General features: G+C 35.3%; 2 protein-coding genes across 2 annotated transcripts; both read left to right on the top strand.

The window, feature by feature from the left end:
- The first annotated feature begins 2,147 nt into the window (after window positions 1-2,147).
- On the top strand, window positions 2,148-6,941 carry LOC124821159 (putative inactive receptor kinase At5g58300). The gene is made up of 3 exons (XM_047293018.2): window positions 2,148-2,694; window positions 4,412-5,754; window positions 5,987-6,941. The coding sequence occupies exons 2-3, from the start codon at window positions 4,425-4,427 to the stop codon at window positions 6,616-6,618; spliced, it is 1,962 nt and encodes a 653-aa protein (XP_047148974.1). The 5' UTR covers window positions 2,148-2,694; window positions 4,412-4,424; the 3' UTR covers window positions 6,619-6,941.
- A 13,960-nt stretch (window positions 6,942-20,901) lies between these two features.
- Window positions 20,902-22,757, top strand: LOC124821167 (pathogenesis-related genes transcriptional activator PTI6-like). Its single transcript, XM_047293025.2, has one exon. The coding sequence runs from the start codon at window positions 21,575-21,577 to the stop codon at window positions 22,415-22,417; it is 843 nt and encodes a 280-aa protein (XP_047148981.1). The 5' UTR covers window positions 20,902-21,574; the 3' UTR covers window positions 22,418-22,757.
- Window positions 22,758-23,868: the final 1,111 nt, after the last annotated feature.

The following is a 23,868-nucleotide window of genomic DNA, read 5'->3' as shown; positions in this document are numbered from 1 at the left end:
TTCTGAACATTTCTCCTCTTTCGAGGGATCAAAAGAGGTATTAAACCTTAATTAAAATATGAAAGTAAGTTTACAAAATCATCGTTGAAAATGTTGACTGATATAGACATTATTATTTTATATTAATAATTTGAATTTACTTTAAGGAAATAAAATTATATAAATAAAAAATCTGAAGGCTCAACATTGTTTATATAAATAAATAACTTTTTTTCACAGTGACAGTAGGACCTCTCCTCACATGAGCATCACGGTTCCTAACATAAACTAATCATAATTTATTTATACATAAATCTTTCAATTTGTTGTTATTTTGTTTATTAAAAGTAATTATGGAAATATATTCTCAATCATATATGTAGTGCAATACTTTTCATAATCATACCTAATAAAAAATATTAAATGTAATAAAGTTGTCGATGTTTATATTAACTTGTTAAAAATTATATTAAAGAGAAGGTCGTATTCATTCAATATATTAAAAACTTATATACTCACTTAAAGAAATTAAAAAAAAGAAAGGAAAAAAAAAAACTTCGTCCACTAGGAGTAAAGGCAAACTACAAACTAAACAAAATTTTAAAGCATTTAAGTCTTTTCCATTATATTTGGTTGATTTTCTTGAAATTATGAGCATATTAAATTTCAATGGAGAGACTCTATTTGACTATCTTGTTTTATCAATTTCATCACTGCGACAAATAAATGAAGAAATAAATACCACGTGCTTCTTTTCTTTGAATATTCCAATCACTAATTCAAATACTTTGACTAATATTTGACTATCTTGTTTTATAACTCTTTTAATTTTAAAATGGAAAATATTTAGCATTGAAATGAATTGATATTCCAGAAAAAATAAATAAAAAAGAGCATAATTTTAAAACGAAACAGAGAAGATTGTGTAATAAGTATCACTTAGGAAAAGGAAATGCAATTTTCTTTTTGTATTATCATTATAAAGTTATACTAGTTCGTTTTATTGTTTCTCTCTGAAAGTATCACTTACCTTACAATGAATATTCACCATAAATTCTGTGTTAACTGCGTAGAAGTAGTAGGAATGACAATAGATCGGATCGGACACGGATAGTAGTTATCTACAATCTGACTTGTCAGATAAAATCGTATTCGCTACTCGTCGGGTACCCGTTTCAAAAATACTCGTGGATATTTTAAAACATACGGATATCCGCAAAATTTTTTTTTAATACATTTTAAAAGTAAAATTTAAATAAAAATACAAATATATATATATATATATATATATAATATAATATAATATAAATTAAATTAAATATAAATTAAAATTTAATTTTAATTAAATTTAAACTAATAAAATATATTTTTATTTTATTTTTAATTAAATTTAATTAAAAAATATATAATTTTTTTTAACATTTTTTACGGATAACTTGCAGATAACGGACATCTGCGGAACGAATAGTATACTATCCGCTATCCGCTATCACAAATAGTAAATATTCGTGGATAGTTACTACCTGCCGCGGATTTTATCCGGATATCTGTGTACACGGGTAAAATTACCATCCTAAATAGAAGATATAATTGTTTCATATAAAATAAAAAGCAAAATTTCTGTTAAAGAAAAAAATGGAAAATGAGAAGGTAATGTAACAAGTACAAAAATTAAATATGTTAACGAAGATGAGATGCAGATAGAAGTAAATGGATGATTCCATTAAATGTGATGGCAGTCCATGCATGTGATGTGAGGTATAAAAATTTTCCAATAAAGAGACCTAATTTCTTAAGATGGAAAGGAGAGAATCAATTACAAAAATTACAAAAAGAAAGCAAAGTTGAACTCTTCCTAACTTCTCTAATTCCTAATTAGAGAAAAACCCTCTTTCAATTTTTCTCTTATTTTTATTCATTTCAAATTGCATCCATATTTTTGTCATAGTAAAACAGTATTTTATACATTACATTTAATTCACTATTTTTCTTTTATTATCTCTCTCCCTCTCTCTAATTATACAATTTAATTATTCTAAAAAAAGGTAAAGAATGATAGGGATTGGGTGAAAAACATAAAATTACTTTCTTTCCCCTCTCTCAAGTGCAATTGCTATTTTCTGAGAGTACTTTTGATCTTGGCCGTTTAAGGAGTTATCACACAGTTTCATAGTCTTAGTGCTTTGTGTGCATTGTTCTCTGACTTTTCACTCTCTTTCTCTCTCTGGTTTAGTCAAGAAGCAAGAAGAGTTGTCACTGTGTGTTATGCATTGCTCTGCTGGCCAAACCATTCTTTAATCCTTTGCGACCTTTTTGTTTCCTCTTTGCTTTTTATTTATAATTATCTTCAACTTTGACATAAATAATTAAAGTAAAAGGGCTCACTTTCCTGAATCTTGAGCTTTTCTTACTTTAATTTTGAACTCCCTAATGAACCATGCGTCTTCACTTCTTCTTCTAGCTCCTATAGTAGCCTCAACCTCAACGCCTTCCATTTTCATGCAAATTCTCTGTGGTGTTGAGCTTTCATGCCCCAATTGAGAGCTACGCTGATTGAAATTCTCTATTATTTGTTACTTACTTCAGAATCTGAAGCACAGTACAAGTCTGCAACTAGCTCAGCTTCTTCAGTGTGAATGCGTCATCTCGCCCTGTGGTTTAAGCTCTGAGCTGTTCCATGAATCCTTGTGCTTCTTCCTCTTTGCTTTCCTTCAGGTGATTACTCATTGAAAAATCACCCCTTTCTTTGTCCCTGCGTGCTAACTTGTGCTAGTAACTTAGTTTGCAGATCTGGGGTGTTTTGGTTTAGTGGTTTTCATGGGTGCCCACTTATGGGCTTCGAACTATCAAACGGGTTCCACATTGTGGGTTGGGTTTCCAAGGATGTACTTGACAGGGAGTTTTGGGGTTTATTTCTGGTGCTAGTGCTTGGTGTTTTTCTTCTTCACGTGGGGTGTGACTTCTTAATGAGGGAAACTCTTGGGGTGTTTTGGTTCAGTGCTAGTTTGCAGATCTGGGATGTTTTGGTTCAGTGGTTTTCATGAATACCCACTAATGGGCTTCAAACTATCAAATGGGTTGCACATTGTGGGTTGGGTTCCGAAGGATGTGCTTCAAAGGGAGTTTTGAGGTTTCTTTCTGGTGCCAGTGCTTGGTGTTTTTCTTGTTGATGTGCGGGTGTTACTTCTTAATGGTGGGAACTCTTGGGATTTTGTTTTTATTTTGTGTTAGATGTTTTTGTTTTTAGTTGTTGTTTTGATGAAAGTTTAGTTGTTGAACAACTTTGACTGTCAGTGGTCTTTTAATTTCCTTCCCAATACATTAAATATGGTATGTGAACAAAATTTGGGTTAATAATTCGTCCATCTGTATTCAATGTAGAAATTCGGGTAGTTCCTCTTCCGTGCAGGAAAAAAAAGGCAGGAAGGAAGCTTACATTGTTTCTTTCTGGTTGGCAAGATAATCTGTTCTGAGAATTAACTGCAGAAATGTTAGTTCGAGCTATAAAGGCACAAGAAAGCTAAATTACCTACTCCAACAACTTAATTTGACAGTAAATGTTGTTTTTGAGTTCTTTCATATTCCTCTTCAGCTAAAATCCTGGGATTCTTTTTCTTTTGGGGTTCATCTACTTGGCTTTCTAATGGGACCTTTTGTTGAAAAGCTTCTGTCTCTCAAAAATGGTTAATGTTCCAGCCAGTTGATTAATGACTTTATACTAATTAAGGAGGAATTTGTTATTTCATAGACCAAACATTTTCCTTTTCCTTCCTGAGCAAGCTGTCTTAACATATTCAATTTTGTAGTCATCTTCTTCACTGCTCATTTCTCTTTGTCATTGATTTGCAGCTATGCTTTAGGTATGAGCATTGCTTGTTTCAACTGTAACTTGAATATTCTCCTAGTGGGTATAGTTGTCATTCGATATCTTTTAATATCCACTGTTGAAAACTGAAAATGATGCTATTGCTTTCGTTCAACATCATGTAATAGTTCTTTTTTATTTTCATTTTTGTCACTTATTCCTAGTTACGCTAGGCAAGGATTGTGACTGATGTATATACCCTGCTCCAAGAGGCATGTTTTCATTAGGTTACTGTTGTTCAGTTGTTTGTGATTGTTACTCTACAAAGTTGAAGCTGCATTAGGCATTTTTAAAATATTAAGTATGTTTCTGATATTAAGTATTTTTTGTAAGCTCAAAAGGTTTATTCCTCCATTAGATCCCTGATGGTAATGGAAATCTTACAACAAGAAAAAAGAGATTGCAAGATCTTATTCAGAGCTTGCAACTACCTTAATATTTATTGGTTGATTCAGTCAGATGTGCCTTTTAGTTAACTAGAACTATCTGTGTCATTATAATTGATAGTGCTTGCTTCTTTATGCTATTGTATTCTAACTATGATTTGTGGTCATGGTGCTAAACCAGGAAAATATGAAGGATGGCAGATATTGCTTCAAATTCATGTATCAATATCTTATACCTTATCACCAAAAAACTTGCCATGAAGTTCTACTTCCCTCGAGTGCATCCTTTCCTTTTCATGGTTCTTATTCTCTGTCCTATGATTTTTGCTGACTTAAATTCTGATAAGCAAGCCCTTCTTGATTTTGCTGCTTCTGTCCCCCATCGCCGTGACCTAAAGTGGAATTCAGCTACTTCAATTTGTACATCTTGGGTAGGTGTCACTTGCAATCTAAATGGCACCCGTGTTGTTTCTCTCCGGCTTCCTGGAATTGGACTTGTCGGCACCATTCCGGCCAATACACTTGGCAAGATTGACTCACTCAGAAATCTCAGCCTCCGTGCCAACCTACTCAGTGGAAGTCTTCCTCCTGATATTTCTTCTCTTCCTTCTCTACAATATCTTTACCTTCAGCATAATAACCTTTCTGGTAACATACCTACCTCACTGTCCACCCACCTCAATGTACTTGATTTGTCATATAATTCCTTCACCGGTGCTATTCCAAAGACATTGCAAAACTTAACACAACTAACTAGGTTGAACCTCCAGAACAACTCCCTATCTGGTGAGATACCAAATCTCAATGTCACAAAGCTCAGGCACTTGAATTTAAGCTACAACCATTTGAATGGCTCTATCCCTGCTGCTCTTCAGACTTTCCCCAATTCTTCCTTTGAGGGTAACTCTCTATGTGGATTACCTCTAAGGCCATGCTCTGTAGCCCCCCCTGCATCTCCTCCATCATTAACTCCTGCCCCACCAACTCCTTCAAGACACAAAAGTAAATTGAGTAAGGCAGCTATCATTGCAATTGCAGTTGGTGGGGGTGTGCTATTACTTTTAGTAGCTCTCATCATTGTTCTTTGCTGTTTAAAGAAAAAAGATGATGGAAGCCCCAGACCTACTAAAGGCAAGGGTCCTAGTGGTGGGAGAACTGACAAACCAAAAGAAGAGTTTGGAAGTGGGGTGCAAGAACCTGAGAAGAACAAGTTGGTTTTCTTTGAAGGCAGTTCTTATAATTTTGATCTAGAGGATTTGCTGAGAGCTTCGGCTGAAGTTCTTGGAAAGGGTAGTTATGGTACTGCATATAAGGCTATATTAGAAGAGTCAACAACAGTTGTAGTGAAAAGGTTGAAGGAAGTCGTGGTTGGCAAAAGGGAATTTGAACAGCAGATGGAGATTGTGAGAAGAGTTGGACAGCACCCAAATGTTGTGCCACTTCGAGCTTACTATTATTCCAAGGATGAGAAGCTTTTGGTTTATGACTACATCCCAAATGGCAATCTATCAACCCTCTTGCATGGTATGCATTTCTGTTTCTCTTGTTTCAGTTAAAACTTCTAAACTTGTTTTAGTTTTCCTTTATTATGTATTTGAGTTTATACATATTACACATGAATTTTACGTATACATAGTGTTGAACTTCATGATATTTGAATGTCTTTTGGATAATCTCATTTTCTATACCTGTGGATGTTATTCAACTTCTTATGGTATATGTACATGAGTTAAATTGGATCTGAATTCGGTGACAGGTAACAGAGCAAGTGGAAGAACTCCATTAGATTGGAACTCCCGAATAAAAATATCTGTTGGAATTGCCAGAGGAATTGCTCACGTACATTCAGTTGGCGGTCCAAAATTCACTCACGGAAATGTGAAATCTTCAAATGTCCTCCTCAACCAAGATAACGATGGCTGCATCTCTGACTTTGGCCTGACCCCATTAATGAATGTTCCTGCAACTCCTTCTAGAGCTGCAGGCTATCGCGCCCCTGAGGTGATTGAAACGCGTAAGCACTCTCACAAGTCAGATGTCTACAGTTTTGGTGTTCTCCTTCTGGAAATGCTGACCGGAAAAGCCCCGCAACAGTCTCCAGGACGTGACGATGTGGTCGATCTCCCAAGGTGGGTGCAATCTGTTGTTAGGGAGGAGTGGACAGCTGAGGTTTTTGATGTTGAGCTAATGAGGTACCAAAACATTGAAGAAGAAATGGTGCAAATGTTGCAAATTGCCATGGCCTGTGTGGCAAAGGTTCCAGATATGAGGCCCACCATGGAGGAAGTAGTGAGAATGATTGAAGAAATCCGGCAATCCGACTCCGAAAACCGGCCATCTTCGGAAGAGAATAGATCCAAGGAGGAATCAACTGCTCAGACTCCATAATTAGCTCTGCCTTTCTTTCTTGTGTTCCAAGCAAATTGTTTTCTTGAAATTGTTTCTTTCAGGAAGCAACATTCAGAGGTATATATAAGAGTGCATGAAACGGTTCTCACAAATGGAATTACTTCAGTTGTTCTGTTTTCTAGGAAGGTTTACTTTATTGGATTCTTGTGTATTAACGTTGTGATTCAATTGATGATCTTCATTCAAGAACAATCTCTCCCATTTGTTCTACTGATTGTTAGCAATGTGTATTTCTGTATCACCAAATCATGGCATGGTTAGTCAATGATATGATAAATAATTGATACTTTCTTTTATGTCTATTGATCTTTCAATTACAGTGCGGTGATGTGTTAATATATGCTTCAAAAGGCATATGATATATATGGATAAATTTAATATTAATTTTTTACATAAATTTCGAAGGAAAATGATAATCCCGTTTTGACACAGTGACGTGTCATCCTAGGTATCAATTTCTTTATTATTTTCATTTTTGTATTGTTCAGCCACGGTGGAATTGAGAGAGTGGTACGCGCGGGTTCATTTGAAATCAAAACCCACTTCGACTTCCAGTCATCTCTTTCCTTCATCTCCTTCTTTCACACGGAAACCTCTCGTTCTTCCCTCACCTTCTCGCTAAAAGGGTTTTTTGTCGCAGTCCTCTCGTCCTCGTTGTCGTCCCTCCCTCATCTCCTTTCACTAAGGTGACCACTCCGGTGACACCTTTACCTCCCTTGTCTTCTCTTAAGAAGGTCTCTTCCATTATCCTCTTTCTTTGTCGTGCCTCGTTCGTGTAGGTTGACGAACCCTAGCATTCATCTCCCAAGCAAGGTGCTCTGTCATTCCGCACGACACAGTTTTATTTCATTGTCTTGTCCCATCCGTCACTGCCTGGCTGATATAGCACGTCCTGGTAAGAAACTTCTTTTTTTTTTAGTTTTCGTGTTTGTGGTTTAGGGTTTCTTGATTTGAATAAAGTGTTTGTGGCATAGAAATTTTGTGAATGATTGGGTTTAGGGTTTAATTTGGGGCATTTCGAAATCTCTCTGTTGTGTGTGAAGTAATTGTTAAGAAGGTTTTTGTGAATACCTTGACTGGAGGTTGTTGGTGTATGTTTTCGTGAATGTGGTGATTGCAGTAATTCCAGTAAGGTATGTATGTTTTTGTTTTTCCTTAGGAAAGGGTTACCTAATCTTACATGTTCATTGATTGTTTTGAGGCATTCGTGCCGTACCAGTCGTTTGAATAAGAAGTTATCATTTGAACAAAAATCGTTAATTGCAGGTACACCATTTGGATGGTTCACACAGTTGAATGAGTCTGTGAAGATAAATAGAAATGTTTTAAGTGAGTTATGCAGTAAATGGATGAAATGGAGGGGTGGGTTTTTAATTAGATCTGATGTTGGTTTTAATTTGTTAGCTGTCTGTGTAGGATTAGGGTTGAGGGTAGTTAGAGACAAGATTGATTTAGGTAAGGTAGACATAGTTAGCGAGTCTAGGAAGTTGTTTGATACGTAAAATGTTGACGTTAATAAAATATTCAATTTCCTTATGAATCCGCCTGAACATGTTAGTTTAGAAGACTGTTGTAAGCTTTACATCTCTGGTTGGAACCTACAATGTAGCTTTTACTTACAATTGTCAGCTGGTGTGCTTAGTTAGTGTTGGGCCAAAAAAAATTGACCACCTGCACTCCTTCTACCAGTAACATGTCATTTGTATGTCATTCAAACTCTCCATGAGGACGTGCTCATTGGTGGTCCCACAACTATTTAAAAGTTAAACTCAGATATAGTTAGTGACAATGTAGTTAACATTTAGTTTTGTCAGCAGGTTCCACACCTTCCTCATCTCTTTTGTAATGTCAGATATGCGCCTTTAATTCTTCTTCAATTTACTCACGAAAAAATCATCCTCTTCTTCTTTGCCAACACCGTGATCATCAACATTGAGAGCACCACAAACTATGTAATTTGATTTCTCTTCATCACTTATAGCCCATTCCCAAGAAATTTGCAATAACAAACAAATCCTACAACTAAATTTCAACAAGTTATTAATGGAAATAAAATACCTCCCTTTTAAAGAAGGACGTTTCACCCTGTAGCTACAAGGGTTTCACCCTACACTCCTAAATCTTTCTAAACCTAAAACATCTTTCTCCCTCTCACTTTCACGTTCAACTATCTCTCGCGACCCTCAATCCTTCTTTTCCTTCTCCATTCCTTCCACCTCCTTCATTTCTTCTTACATATTCGACTTCCTTCCTTTTCATAGTTGCTTTTTTATTCGGTGCATTCCTTCCTTTCTCTTCCTTGATGTATTTTTTTGTTGAAGGTTGGTGTTTATTTCCCTTCAAAGTTCAATTTTTTTGTTGATTCATTGTATGTTTCTACACGTAGAATTAGATTGCATGTACAAAATTAGAATTGTATGGTTAAAAACTGTGTTTGAAACAAATGAGTGTGAGGGAATAGGTTAGAAAGGAGTTTTGGATGATAGAAAACATTGATCTCATCGGATTTGGAAATACGAATCTACTTTCATCAGATTTAGAAAATCAATTCTTCCATTATCAGATTTCGAAATCTCATGAAAATAGAATCAAATTTCTATATCTGATGAAGACAAAATCGATTTTCGAAATTTGATTATGCTTTTTTAAATTAAATTAAATTTTTTTAATGATTTAATTTTATTTTAAATAGAATTTATATTTATTTAAATTTTAAATGATTAGAATTTGTTTTATTGTTAATAAATTTTAGTATTTGATATATATAATTATTTTAATTAATTAATTATATTGTTATTAAATTTTGTTGTTTTGAATTATTTAATGTTTTATTTGTTTTGTAGTTTTTTAATTTTTTATAATTTTAAGATATTTTGTTATTATTTTAATTAAATATTAGGATTTTATAATTATATAAATATTTTAATTAATTAAATTTATTTTGGATTAAAGTTTTTTGTTTGTAATTATTTAATATTTTTTTAATATTTTAGAATTTAAAGTTTTTTATTTGTAATAATTTTGGTATTTTATAATTACATAATTATATTAATTAATTTGATTTGAATTCAAAAAATTGTTGAGTAATTTAATATTTTTTTAACTAATGTTTTAGTTGTGTTTTTTAATTGTTGATTTTTTTAATAATATTATCAAATGAGTGTGAGTCAACTAGCAAAGATCTCCTTAGCTCTTCTAGTCGGTTATTGCCTCTCACTAGTGTTGCATATTCATCATGCCACTGACTAAGTTCTCTATTATAATCATTGAGGACAAGAGGTTATGAATCTTTTCGTGACTCTAATGACGCATTCATGCATATATAGCTACAATGACCATTAGTCATGATATCAACAATATTGAAAATGCATGGGTGACAAATAGGATGAAACTGCTCTATCATGGGGACTTTCCTTCGTTGCACAGGTTTTGGCCTATGTTGTAAAAAAAATTTCGGTGACGAAGATTGAATTGCTGAGTGGAATGTGTCTACATGCTCAAAATATGACTAATCACACTTTGTATGCCTTTCTGTCCTTTGAACCTTGTTCTTTTATACACCATTCGTCTTCACTTTATGCAATGGAGGTATCATAAATGTCATTGCACGACAAACAATGTCAAGTAACTTTTGTGTGAGTATAGTGCTCGGTGGATGCACCTAACCGAAATTTTTACTCGTTAGTCCTTGCGAAACAGGTTTTGTACGACAAAATTCAAGGAAACAACAGAAGCTTGTGTTAATTATGTGAGTCATGTTTTGAATATTGTGATATATTGTAATGTTATATGGTATCTTATATTCTTAGTTAGTCACCCTTTCTTTTTGTGTTTGTGGTTCCACCTGCAATAATTATACTTGTATGGGAGTAAATGGCATTGCAGTTAAGGCATGGTTGGGGTAGCGTGACGAGAGAAATGAGAATTAATTACTGTTGGGAATATCTTATGTTTTAAAGTTATTTTATATTTTTGGAACAATGGATTTTAATACTTGTAGGGTTTGATCTTTATGTTGTAAAACGTTTGAATAATTGAAGTTTTTGGTTTTCCGCGACGTTATATAAATGATAAAAAAATTTGGCGTAATTTTGTATTTTATAAATTAACACGGAACACTTTGTTAAGGGTGTTACATTTTGGTATCAGACCTAGGTTTTCGAAAAATTCTTTTGGGGCTTTTAGGGAGTGAGCTCAACTAGCTTTGTTATGTGATTCTGACAACTGTATGATGGTTTCCTTATCTAATTGTGTTTTTAAATAATAGAAATGTTGAGATGGGCGAGAACTCCTACTTTTATCAATGCTACTGTAGAGCTTGTAGAGGTTCTTCGACGGTTGGTTGTGAAGTGGTCATCAATTAAGAGGATTTCATAATTAAGAGGCTTAGAGATGTCAACGTTGAGAGAAGTTTGGCAATATTTCTAGAATGTAGTTGGTTGATTGGTGGTGATGGTGAAAGAGCATAGCAAGAGCACAAACAAACAAATTAGTGAAATTCCAATATAGAGGAATACACAAATGTGTTTTCCTGAGGTGTTGGACTCTCCACCTAGTCAAGAGCTAGACTTCGCAAAAGATTAGATGTCGGGTGCTGGGCCAATGTCAATGGCTCTGGATCGTATGGTTCCAATAGAATTGGCTGAGTTGAAGAAGCATATCGAAAAGTTGTTAAAGAAGAAGTTCATCATACCAAGTGTGTCTCCTTGGAGTGCGTCAATGTTGCTTGTGAAAAAGAAAGACAGAAGCTCAAAGTTATGTGTGGGATACCGACAACTTAACAAAGTCACTATCAAGAACAAGTACACATTGCCAATAATTGATGATCTGTAGACCAGTTGAAAGGTGCTGGGGTGTTTTCAAAGTTTGATATGCGATCGGGATATCATCAAATTCTCGTCAAGCTAGATGATGTGCAAAAGACAACGTTTCACTTACGCTATGGGCACTACGAGTATGTTGTGATGTCTTTCGGTGTGACAAATGCTCTAGTTATATTCATGGATTACATGAATCGCACCTTTTGTTCTTGTTTGGATAAGTTTGTCGTTGTATTTATTGACGATATTCTTATCTACTCGAAGAACCAAGAGGAGGATGCTGAAAATCTGCGAATAGTGTTGGAGATTTTGAGGGAGCACCAATTGTATGGCAAACTGTTGAAGTGTGAATTCTGGTTAGATGAAGTTCAATTCCTTGGTCATGTGATATCTACTCAAGGATTATCACAGGTTGAAGCTGTGTTGAAATGGGACCGTCCTACATCAGTGACGGAGGTAAGGAGTTTTGTTGGGCTTGCAAGTTACTATAGGAGATTTATGGAGGGTTTCTCCAAGATAGTGGGTCCTCTAACTCAGTTGACGTGAAAGGACCAACCGTTTGTTTGGATCGATCAAGGTGAAGCAAGTTTTGAAGACATTAAGAAGAGGTTGACAACTGCGATCAAGGCGTTTGAGGTATATTGCGATGCGTTGTATCAAGGTTTGGGTTGTGTATTAATGCAGAATAGAAGACCGGTAACTTATGCTTCTCGTCAGTTAAAGATACATGAGAGGGATTATCCAACGCACGGCATTGAATTGGCCGTTGTAATGTTTGCTTTGAAGACTTGGCGTCATTATTTTTATGCAATGAAGTTTTCGATTTTCAGTGACCACAAAAGTCTAAAATACTTGTTTGATAAAAAAGATATGAACATGAGGCAGCAGAGGTGGATGAAATATATCAAGGACTACAACTTTGAGGTGCTTTATCATCCAAGAAAGGTGAATGTCGTGGCGAATGCTCTGAGTAGAAAGTGGGTTTTGATGTCAGCTTTGATGATCAAAGAGTTAGAATTGATAGAGAAGTTGAGGGACATGAATCTTAGTGTACAGTTGGGTCAGGGTCACATTGTGGTATAGCCATTTATCAATCATAAGTGGATTTCTAGAGCAAGTGAAGACAAAATAAGAAATTGATATGGAGCTACAACGTATTGTGAGGTTCTTGGGAACTGATCAAGCCAAGGTTTTTACTCTATGTAAGAATGGTATTCTTCGATTTCGAGGAAGAGTGTGTGCCGGCAAGAGCAGAGTTGCAAAGGTTGATATTGGAGGAAAGACATAAGATTAGTCTCAGTATACATCCGGGGATGACTAAGATGCATAAGGACCTAAAAGAATTCTTCTGGTGGAGCGGAATGAAGAAAGAAGTTGCACACTTCGTAGCTTCTTGCTTGGTATGTTAGAAGGCGAAGATTGAACATCAAAGACCGGGTGGTATGTTACAACAACTAGATATTCCCCACTAGAAATGGGACAACATCTTGATGGACTTTGTAACTCACTTACCGAGATTTTTGAGGGGTCCACGACGATTGTGAGAAAAGGTGAGTGAAGTGTTGTTTTGTTTAATTGAATGGGAAAAACAAAAGAAAAATGAGAGAGGAAGAGAGTTTTTGTGAGAAATGAGTGTTTCAAGAAGGGTCCACTTGGTCGGTGAAAAATAAAGTTTGGTTTTAAATTAAAAAGACTAGTGGGCCCCACATGTGTTGGTAAATTGAAAAGGGAGTGTATTTAAGATAATAGGGGGTATATTAAAAATGTTGTGTTATAAATTTAGTAAAAACAGGGGTGCACTAGAAATATTTTTTCTAATGGACGAGTTGTGAAATTAATAATTTCACGGGAGTGCGTCAGTAGAAAAATATTTAAATCATTTAATTTTGAAAATTGATTTATTTAATTATTTGTTGGTCAATAAATTTGATTGACTTCGTACATGGTAATGTGAAAGGGTTAAATATGTTTTTAGTCCCTAAACTATTGACCGTTTCTGGTTTTCGTCCCTCTTCCAAAGTAAGGTACAATTTAGTCCTCAATCTTTAAAAAACGTTCGTTTTAGTCGAAAAAACAAACGTTTTGAGGACTAAAACGAGGACTAAAAACAAAATTTTAAGGACTAAAACGAACGTTTTTCTAAAGAATGAGGACTAAATTGTACCTTACTTTGGAAGAGGGACGAAAACCAGAAACGACCAATAGTTTAGGGACTAAAAACATATTTAACCCTAATGTGAAATATGCACAGTTGTAATGATGAGGTTCTCAGAGCAAGTGTTATGTTATTTTCTTAGAATGTTTGTCGAACGAATGATTTTCGTATTACGATGGTGTGTTAAGTCTATACGGATATTGAGATTCGAGTGTTCACTCTTCGTCGTCGGGCGTATCTCACTTAAACCTTAAACCTTAAAGACAAGGTTACTGCTAAAGGAAATGGTTGTAATAAGTGAAGTGAATGATGCGGGAAAAGGCAGTTGCAAGGAGAGGACACGTGAAAGAAGAACCTTCAAGGAGGGACACGTGGAAACGCATAAGATCACGGAGGAAGAATGTTTTATTAAAGGATTTCGTTGGGTAAGAGTGGCATGAGTCTGGTGGGAATCTCCTCCCTGTTTTCTCTCTGCTGTATTCTTCCCCAATTTTATTCGCTCTGAAAAATTAATTCTCATCTTCTCCTATTCTTCTTCTTCTTCAAGTGGAATCATATTAATCAGTGAAATACTAATAGAAGAGTACACTTGTTGATATATGTTATAAATAAAATCCCCTGCTTCACAGATAAAGACTACGAAACAAAAGATAAACAATCAGAACACAACGTCAATTCTATTAAAAATAGCAACCTGAGTTAATGAACCACAACATAACAAAGAAAAACCTAGACAAGATAGATAACGACAACCCGACCTACTGAATAACAATATACGAACCAAAAATAACTTGGACAACGAACACAACAAAAATGTGAAAAAATAAAAAGCAAACAAAATAAACTTCCTTTCCAAAATGCTAACAGCACTAACCACAAAATGGTGGCCTGATGCAATCACGGGACTGGAAGATGTCGTTCGACGCAGTGAAACAATGGTATGGTTCGTCAGGCTACACACAGTCGGAGGGACAAGAGCAGGGACGAGATGACTGAGTGAAGGTGAGGGACGAACGAGAGGCTTGCGTGCGAGAAGGAGATAGAGGAAAGAGATCACTGAAAATCGAACATGATTGTGGTTTCAAATGGGGTAAACCAAAACCCTTTTTGCGTTTCAAATAAACGCACGCACCACTCTCCCAATTTCACCCTGGCTGAACAACACAAAAATGAAAATAAGATTCACATCTCTGATTTAATAAAATCTTTTCATCATTACTACATTTTCATTGCCATATTCAATCCAAACTTTATTGTATAAAAATATTTTTTTCATAACTTTTTTTATAGAAAATTCATTTTATTTATTCAATTATGAAATTACTTGATGTCTATGTTTAATTTAAGTGAGTTTATATTTATTTTAATCTTTCCAGATCAATTTATAAGGTAGGGATTTCTATTAATATATTATAATTTCACTTTATTTCTTAACTAATATTTTCAATATATTTCCTTAAGTTAACGAATTAACATTTTGTTGGTGAGATTATATATTTATAACTGATTTAATCCAAATCTAAAAATGATAACATAATAGTTTACAAAATACGATTAGGCTCTTATTCTATCTAATTGATAAGTTTATGTCTAATTTAATACTATAAACCCATTTTATATAAGTTAAGTTAAATATTGCATCTCCTTTATATATTATAATCTCATATCTTCGACATATGTAAGTTTGAACAAGACTAATGATAACTAAATAGTAGGTTTGAATGCCGTTGTCGTTGTCTTTGCTTAGCAGGATTACGTTTAAAACTGAAGTTGGAATACACAGAGCATGAATAAAGAGTAGACGCAAACTTTGAGCAGTATACATCAATTTTAATAATGTTAGCACGCACTCAATCTTTAATCCGACACTTGTTTTGGAAATTTTGGAAAAAAATCCTTTTGTAAAAGTTGTCTTAAAAATCATGTTCTGAAAATTTTGGAACGCTCGTTTCTAAAGATTGATAGAACAAGTATTCTGGAAGTTACTTTCACAAAGGATAAAATATCATTTAAAAAGAATCAAATATGTTTGAAATCTCTAAATTTTGACACAAAATTTAAATTCGTTTTTTAACTAAAATTTTATAGAATTTAGTTTCAAAACTTTGAAAAAAAACAAATATAAATCTTTTAAAAAATAGATATAACGTTTTAAAGAATTATAGTAAGCAGATAGAAATTATGGGAATGCAGGAAATAAAAGCCCATTTTTGAACCTAAAACCCGTTTGGTTCACACAAATACAAACCACTTCATAAAAAAAATATGGTTTGGATTTAGTTGTCGAGTGGTAAAAAAAAAACATTTTTCTTATTATTACGATTGGTTTCAGTATTGTAGTAGCACTGTACAATTGTCCCTGAATCAACAGGCACTGTAGATTGGATAATGATAGGAAGATCTTTCCTTTAAAATAAACTTCTGTAAAAAAATTGACTTGAATGTATACTATTTTATCTGGAAAAGAAATTTCCACTCTAGTCTTCTATCTAATTTGTATGAAACATAAAAGCAGAAAAGAAAATTGGAACTTGGAGAGGTAAACTTAGGGGTATAATCGCGTTGTATTGACTAGGATTTGAGGTGTTCTGAAGTTCAGACCAGAGTCCTAACAATTCCCTCTCTTTCCTCTTTCACGCCTTGTTTGATTCCTGATCTCTCTGGATTTATCTTTTTCAAGCTAAACACAGCAAATATAATCAAACAGCTTCTGCTTTATATACTTGATCTTTGAAGTGAGCTAAACCGAGCCAAACATAGCCTATTTTGATGTGATGACACTAACAATCTTAAAAAGTGCAGGTTGTCCTTTAGACTAAGGTGTTCCAACCAAGCATCAACAGCGATGGCACATTCTCAAGGAACGATGGAGCCCAACACTAACCATTACCAAGGTTTGATTTTACTTTGCTTGTTCATTTTCATATTTATTAGTTTTACATAAAGATTGCAGTTGTATTCAACTTTCTGATAGAAGCCAGACCAATTTTCTGAATCACCGTGTCATATTTTGTCTGTAATAAGCTAAATTACTGCATGTGTGAGTATTGGAACATAGTACAAGTTGTGTTGAGTAATTGCTGGCTACAGCTAAAAGTAAAAAATTCCAAGCTAATAGTGCTATTGGGACCGAGGGTTGAGAAATGGTAGCTTATAAGTAAATGAACAGAGGTTATATATTTGATGTGTAAAAACTGTCTATTAGGACATGCATGAGAGATTTTCTATTCCATAACTTCAAAACTGTGTATGTATGTATGATTGTCTGATCAAAGTTTTCAACTTCTGAACTGTTTGTTGACTTGAAACTTCTGATTATATAGTGAAGAAATTTTGATTATTTGGAAACTAATTCCACTATTGTCAGGCCCTTTAGTCAAATGGTTTAATTTTTTTGAAGGATCCCAACAACAATGATCTACTTGTACCTGAAATTTCACACATTCACAAGACAAAATCATGCCATGGGATGATGATCATAGCGGTGTGTTAGCTGTTAAAATGAAGCAGCAAAGTCATTATTTATGTAAAAGAACAAAATATTTTCAAACGAATTTGAATACTTTCTCTTATTATTACCAATTTCTGGGGACAGGAGAATGTAGAGTTATGCAAACTTTTCGGCCGGTTGAGTTGATATTCCAAACAAGTAACAGTAATACAATCATTACAAGTTAGGCATAATTTTGAAAAGAAAAATGAAATTGTGATGTGAGCATATAGTCAATATACAGCATAGAGTTTTATGCATTAGGGGCAGAGAAGAAGTAATTAAATTAACTAAAATCTTGGTTAGATATTAGTATGTTATGGTGGAAGTGGATGTCGCAGACAAGAAGGTATTGATATTTAGTAAGGTCTGTGTTTGAACATTATTTTGATGGAGACGGTCCAACCTCAAACTTGTGACAATAATTTGGAATATATTTGTCCTTTGGTATAAACAAAAGGAAAGTTGAATCACTTGGTGCGTGTTTATTGTGCGCTTCATACTCGGAAAACGAAAGGCATGGTATGGATATGTTCAATTATAAGGGGCTAAGGCTATAGAGATTTTTGTTTTTCACTTCATGTTGCCGTGATGTGATGCTGCAGAGGAAGAAGCCTTTCGCTTGTATTCTTCCCACTTTACTAATTCATGTCATTCCTATTAAAAAAATGGTTGAATCATGATTAATTTCCGGTGTTCCCTTTGCCAAATCATGCAGTGAAATTAGGTAGATATCTGAATACAGTTGAAGGGTCAGGTTGACCTGTGATTTAAAATTTGTGGTGCATGGAAAATGCATAGCAGAGTGTGACACGTTTGCGATGAGGTCATAAGAAGTTGCTACAATTTAAAACTGAGTGGTTAATACAAATTTGAAAGACTTAGAAGAAAAGTTAGCAAAAAAAGTAATCAAAAAGACTCTTGACTTGGTTGACAAGCAAATTGCGGGGTCACTCTTATTGTCAAATGTTTTTGCTCTCCAAGAAGGGTAACACCACACGTGTTTAACTATCTAGCACCTTTTTTCGCCTTTGCTTCTTCTTCAAGCCAAACAAACCCTAAATAAACCTTTTTAATTATTCTTCCTTATTTCTATCAAACACACCGGTTAAATTTGATCTCATATCTAAATTAAGTGGGGTTTGAATTTTAGTTTCGGATTGAAGTTAAAAAAAAAAAAGTAATTATCTCAAGCTAGTTTATGTTTGATCTAAGTTTTGCATTTAACTAAATCCTTAAAAAAAGCTAAACATGTTGACCCGATATTTAGTAGAAACCAAAAATTAAAATGGGTTTTGGTTGTTGCAACTGAACTCTAAATACGCTCTAATAATCGAATTGACAGTTCAAACAAAATATCGAACTCTTCAAACAATTTTGAATTTTTCTTGGTACCCATCTCATTTTGAAGCCTGTTTTTTAGCAGACTGATTCGATTCCGTCAAAATAGTTGGTTTTTAAAAGTAGTCTGATTTTAAGAACTAAACTAAGAAACAGATTAACTCTGTTTTCATTCAAGATAATGCAGGTTTTTTAGTTAATTCAGTTTATCTTTTAATAGCTATTTTAATAAAGCATGCAGAGTCGTTCTGATCTGACTAAAAATTTCAACTGGTTGAACTGTTAGTTACTGGTCCACCTCAAGGAAATTATAGTCATTACCCGCATGCTAGCTAGGAAGAACTAACTTCATTGTTATGTTCACGGTTTAAAATTGAACTTTTTCATACCACACCCATAAGAAATTTAGAATAGGTGATGGTAAACGAAGATATCTAATATATTAAAAATTTGTTGAACTCTTGCTTTTTTAAGCAGATTGAAAAATTTAATAAGATGTATCATTGTTTTTACAGTATATATTCGTAAACATATAATCGATAATAAGCTCTGGCTTTGAAATTTGAGCAAATAATTTCTCCATAAAACGCCATTTAAAAGCGACAATTGATCTTAAAAGAAGGGTCCATGTCTGATTATGATAGTTGGAATTAAGAAAGGAAGAAGAAGAGGCAGCAAGACACACGTATCTGACGATTGAGAATCGTTTGGTTTGCCCTTCGAACAACGCAGAGGTTGTCAGATAGAGCGAGGGGAGACATGGGTGTGTCATGGTCTTCCCAGCTTTGTGTTTTGTTTTATTTTAGTTTATGCTATCAAAACATTTTTTTCAGTATGTCAGACATAAAATAAAGTGACTATTAATGAAAACGACCAATTTTTTTCCACTTGTTTGAATTACAAAGTTGGTAAAAGAAAAATAAAGCTTTGTTACGTAAGTTTTGTTGAGTATCTTCATGCCTATATTTTAGCTCTGTTTAAAGTACGTAAAGCCTCGATTAACCGTAATCATGCAAATCCTTGTTTGTTCCTTTCATACTTTGAAAAGTACACATACCATGTCATCTGTAAGGAATTTAAAATCACCATAATTAATTCAACCAACTGACTCTTATCACTTTCTTACATTTCTTTTTATCACATATAATACATGTAATTCTTTTTCTTCTTTCTAATTTTCTCCAGGTATGAATTTGCATTATTTTAGTGTGCATGGATGGTTTTCAACGAAATCGTTTAAACAGTAAGAGCTTCTCCAATAGCAGATTCCTAGTTGGAAATCCAATTGCGGTAAGTGTATTGCGGTTTGAGGTAAAAAATAGGAAAAAGAAAGTTTTTCGGGCACCACACAAATTCGGTTTGGTTGGTGAAATACAATCCGTGCACGATGATATTTCGACCTTTTTGTTGCAGATAACTAATGCTTACAGCGGGGCAGTGTCCTGAAACCTCTGCCCAGACAAATGCTGCAGAAGTTTGTACTGAAAAGACTATGTTACAGCCTCATCATGAGTTGGACTAACCCAGCCCAATACCGTCCTTGCTAAATCATAATAACTTTTCATCAAACATTGTTTGGAGAGGTGAAACAGAAGAAATACGGTCAAAACAACACATAATTGATTTATGGATTTAACTTAATCAATTGCATGATTAAACTCTTGTCGAGATTTTTAAGAAACACAATCATCTGTGTATGTTAGTTTATGTTAGCGAAGAGGTTCGACCTTTGGTGTTTTAGTTGGATGACGGTCGTGGGTGATTGGACCGCGTTGGCAAAAACAAGGAAGGCACAGAGATTGACACCAAATTCAACGCTTGGGAAAAAGTTTCCAAGTCGGGGCTCGTTAATTGCGTTTGGCGTGGTGCGAGGGAGCTAAGCTTGACCAACGTGTAAAGTTGGGAGAGTTTTGGTTAGACCCTCTTTCTCTAACCCCTTCACTGTATATGAAACCGTATATTGGGGTGGTGAAAAAGGTTGAAAAGTCACAGATAAAGTTCACATGAGGCAGCATCACACATGCCCCATCAGGAAGCACGCCCTTGTGCACATAAGGCCCGCTGGAAGTAAAAGAACAAAATTAAAAATTAGGTAGGGTTTAAAAGGAGACGATGATGAATTTTGAAGAGTAAAAAAGGTGAAAGGGTTAATTGGGGGAGTGGGAGTAGGAATATGTTAGTGGGATTTTGATGTTGTATAAGAGTAAGAGTGGGATTTTAGTTGAGGAAACGGACATCATAGAAGGAAGGGAAACATGGGTTGGGACACGTCATCACTGGCAGCTGGAACATGGAACTTATGATTTTTCTACTCCCCGACAAGGACACATTCACACACACTCGCAGGTCACCACCCTCCACTCACACACTCACACTCCTTACCTCACTCCAATGACTCCAACTCAATTTCCCTCTTCAATACAAAACCCCACCCTCACGAGAAAAATGTTTTTCACACCCTAACCCTTCCACAAACACTACTACCCCGTGCACTATAAATACCCTTTACCCTATACCCTTTCATCTCGTTTTCTTCTCCGTTTTCTCCATCCTTCCACTCTCTCTTCGCTCCGGTTACCCTAAACACATCTTTCCTCTCCCTTCCCGCCAAAACCTCCCCTCTCATCACCACCAAGCCTTCAATTCTTGAACCTTCTTTTTCACTATCTTCTTCACTCACTCACTCACTCACTCACTCACGCTTACCCCGTGTGTGTGTGTGTTAGATCCTTCCACCAAAAGCGGAGTGAGATTTCATTTGAAGCGTATCCAAGGTTGGCCATATTCTCTTCTCTCTCTCTCTTGGAATATATCTCCAGAAGAAAAGCAAAAGTTTGTTAGTTGTTACCCATAAACATCTCGGTTTCTTTCTGCATCACCAACACCAAAAGTTCTCAAACGTCTCAATTCCCCCAGCATATACATCTACTTGTCCACTTTTCCCCCATACCCTCTAAATTCTTTCGCCCTTTAAACCCACCCTTCATGCACTCCACCACCACACCACAACTTTCCCTCTTCCACCTCTTACTCTCACACTCACTCAAAAATAAACAACCTTGACACAAAAACACACTCCTCACCCTTCAATTCTTCACTTTCTTCCATCTCTCTCTCAATCCTTTAGACATGTCCGTACACTCAACACTGAACCTCCACCCCATCGACCCCGCCACTCCAAATTCCAATTTTGATGATAACCCACCATGCAAAACCAAGACCAAAACCCAAAGGAGGCTCCTTCGGATCATAATCACCGACCACGACGCCACTGATTCTGACTCCGACGACGAACAACGACAAAACAATCCAACAACGAGGAAAGTGAAGAGAGAAATTACCCAAATCAGCATGCACCTTCCTCTCCCGGACAACTCCCTTTCTTCTTGTTCGTATTCTTCTGGTTTAGCTTCTGCTTCCTCTTGTTCCTCCGAACAAGTCTCAAAGTGCAGAAGGCCCAAAAAACCTCCACCACCCTCCGAAGCGGCCCGCCGCCGCAGCAAGTTCCGCGGCGTCCGTCAGCGGCCGTGGGGTCGATGGGCCGCCGAGATCCGCGACCCGACCCGCCGGAAACGCCTCTGGCTCGGAACCTTCGACACGGCGGAGGAAGCCGCCACAGAGTACGACAAAGCCGCCGTCAAACTCAAGGGTCCCAACGCCGTCACCAATTTCCCCCTCACAAGGCCGCCCCCGGTGGAGTCTCCTTTCGCCGCCATCGACAGCCTCAGCACCGACGGCGGCGCGTCGTACTCCGACCTGGTGGCCTCGCCGACGTCCGTTTTGACCTACGACTGCGACTCGACGCCGTTCGACAGTTACCATTACGGCGACGTGGACGCGCTCGGGTTCCACATCGACGCGCCGTTAAGTCTGGCGGACGTTGACGTCTCGCTTACGTGTCATCCCTATAAGGAGGAGGAAGAGGCGTTCGATGAATTCGATCTCGACGAGTTCATGAAGTGGCCTTACTAAAAATCTCAGGGACAGTTTGGTAATTGTGCGGTGTTTGCCCATTGATGCAGTGTGAAAGTTGAAATTCCGAATGTGCCCCTTTCGGTGTTGGAGTTTGAAATTTTGTCGTACTCATTGGATCTTTGGAAGAGTGTAGAGTTGTAGTCCCATTCTACTACCACCTGAAACGGCGATTCTTTATGTCGTATTTGGCAGAATTTAATTTGTAATTATCATGAAAAGTTAAAAAAAAATTAAGTGTCAAAAGCAGTGATTGAGAAGCAGATCAGCTAAGCAAGGATTATATTGTAATTGGTATATAAATTTTGATAATTATTTAAAGAGATTTTGATATTATCTATATAGAATGATGGGTTAGTGCAAAAGGGACACATTGATAAAATTTGGCTGCTGAATCCCAGCCATCAATGTTCATATTTGAATCATTCTATTTCCACCATAAGATATTTTTAATTTATTTATTATTTCTTTGTTTGGTTTAATTGATATGGTGCTTTATGAGTTATTTATTTGCATGCTTTGACGAAATTAGTAGCTGATGGCTCTTTCGGACAGCACAAAAACCACATCAATCTCTTATTATTAGTGTTGTTTAAATAAAATGCTTTATAATAAGATTCTTGCAAGTGGGACTCTAGTGTGATTTATGAAGTACACGACTTTGATTTACCTAGATAAAGAATAAATATTAAAATGCATATTCTGAAAATAATTGACTTGAAAAGAGAAAAAAAAAGTCCTGAACAACTATTCGAACTTCGTGTCTGTTACATGTTTTTAAAGGGTTAATACAATTCGTAGGATAATCATATAATATTCTCATCTAATAGCGAATTCAGAAACATGAATCATTCATCATACCATAGAACAAAAGAATGTCTGTTCATTGAATGTTACAAAATTACATAGGTTTCCCATTTACCAGAAGAACCAGCCAGTAAGATAAGATAATCTATACAATTATAGGAATTTTCTTTTGTTTTATATTTTTATACTGTTTTTTAATCCTTAAAATTCTCCAAATTGTATGGTTATTATGTTGTACGAATAACCTTTTCTATAATTAGTATTTGCATTGCTGAAATGGGAATGGTTTTGTTATAGTTACCCAACAAAATATGCTTTCACTATCCACCAAAATTTTAAAGCATTCGCACACAAGCGTGGTGTTTTTTCAAAATTTATTATGTTACTCACTTCTTATCACAGTTTATCTTATACACCTTGCAATACGTTTTTGAAATCATTCGAGGAAAAAAAAAGTCAATTATTTATACCATTATATAAAAATATTTTTTTCTTTTCTATTTACCCCTTAAAATATATGTATATAGAAAATATTTATCAATTTTTATTTCCCTTAAAAGTACATATGTATATAGAAAATATTTAAGAGGAATAAAAATCAAATAAAGAATTGACATACATGGTGCATTGAATTGGAGTTTGCA

Source organism: Vigna umbellata, chromosome 1, assembly GCF_029865625.1.
Source record: "Vigna umbellata cultivar VRB3 chromosome 1, Vumbellata_1.0, whole genome shotgun sequence".
Taxonomy (NCBI): domain Eukaryota; kingdom Viridiplantae; phylum Streptophyta; class Magnoliopsida; order Fabales; family Fabaceae; genus Vigna; species Vigna umbellata.
The sequence above is the reverse complement of the archived record's forward strand: the minus strand, read 5'-3'. Positions and strand labels throughout refer to the sequence as shown.

What these genes read in the sequence shown, in the direction of transcription:
- LOC124821159 (XM_047293018.2), top strand. Translation starts at nt 4,425, where the DNA reads ATGGCAGATATTGCTTCAAATTCATGTATCAATATCTTATACCTTATC. An exon ending in TCTATCAACCCTCTTGCATG is followed by an intron (nt 5,755 to 5,986) that starts GTATGCATTTCT and finishes ATTCGGTGACAG; the next exon opens with GTAACAGAGCAAGTGGAAGA.
- LOC124821167 (XM_047293025.2), top strand. Translation starts at nt 21,575, where the DNA reads ATGTCCGTACACTCAACACTGAACCTCCACCCCATCGACCCCGCCACT.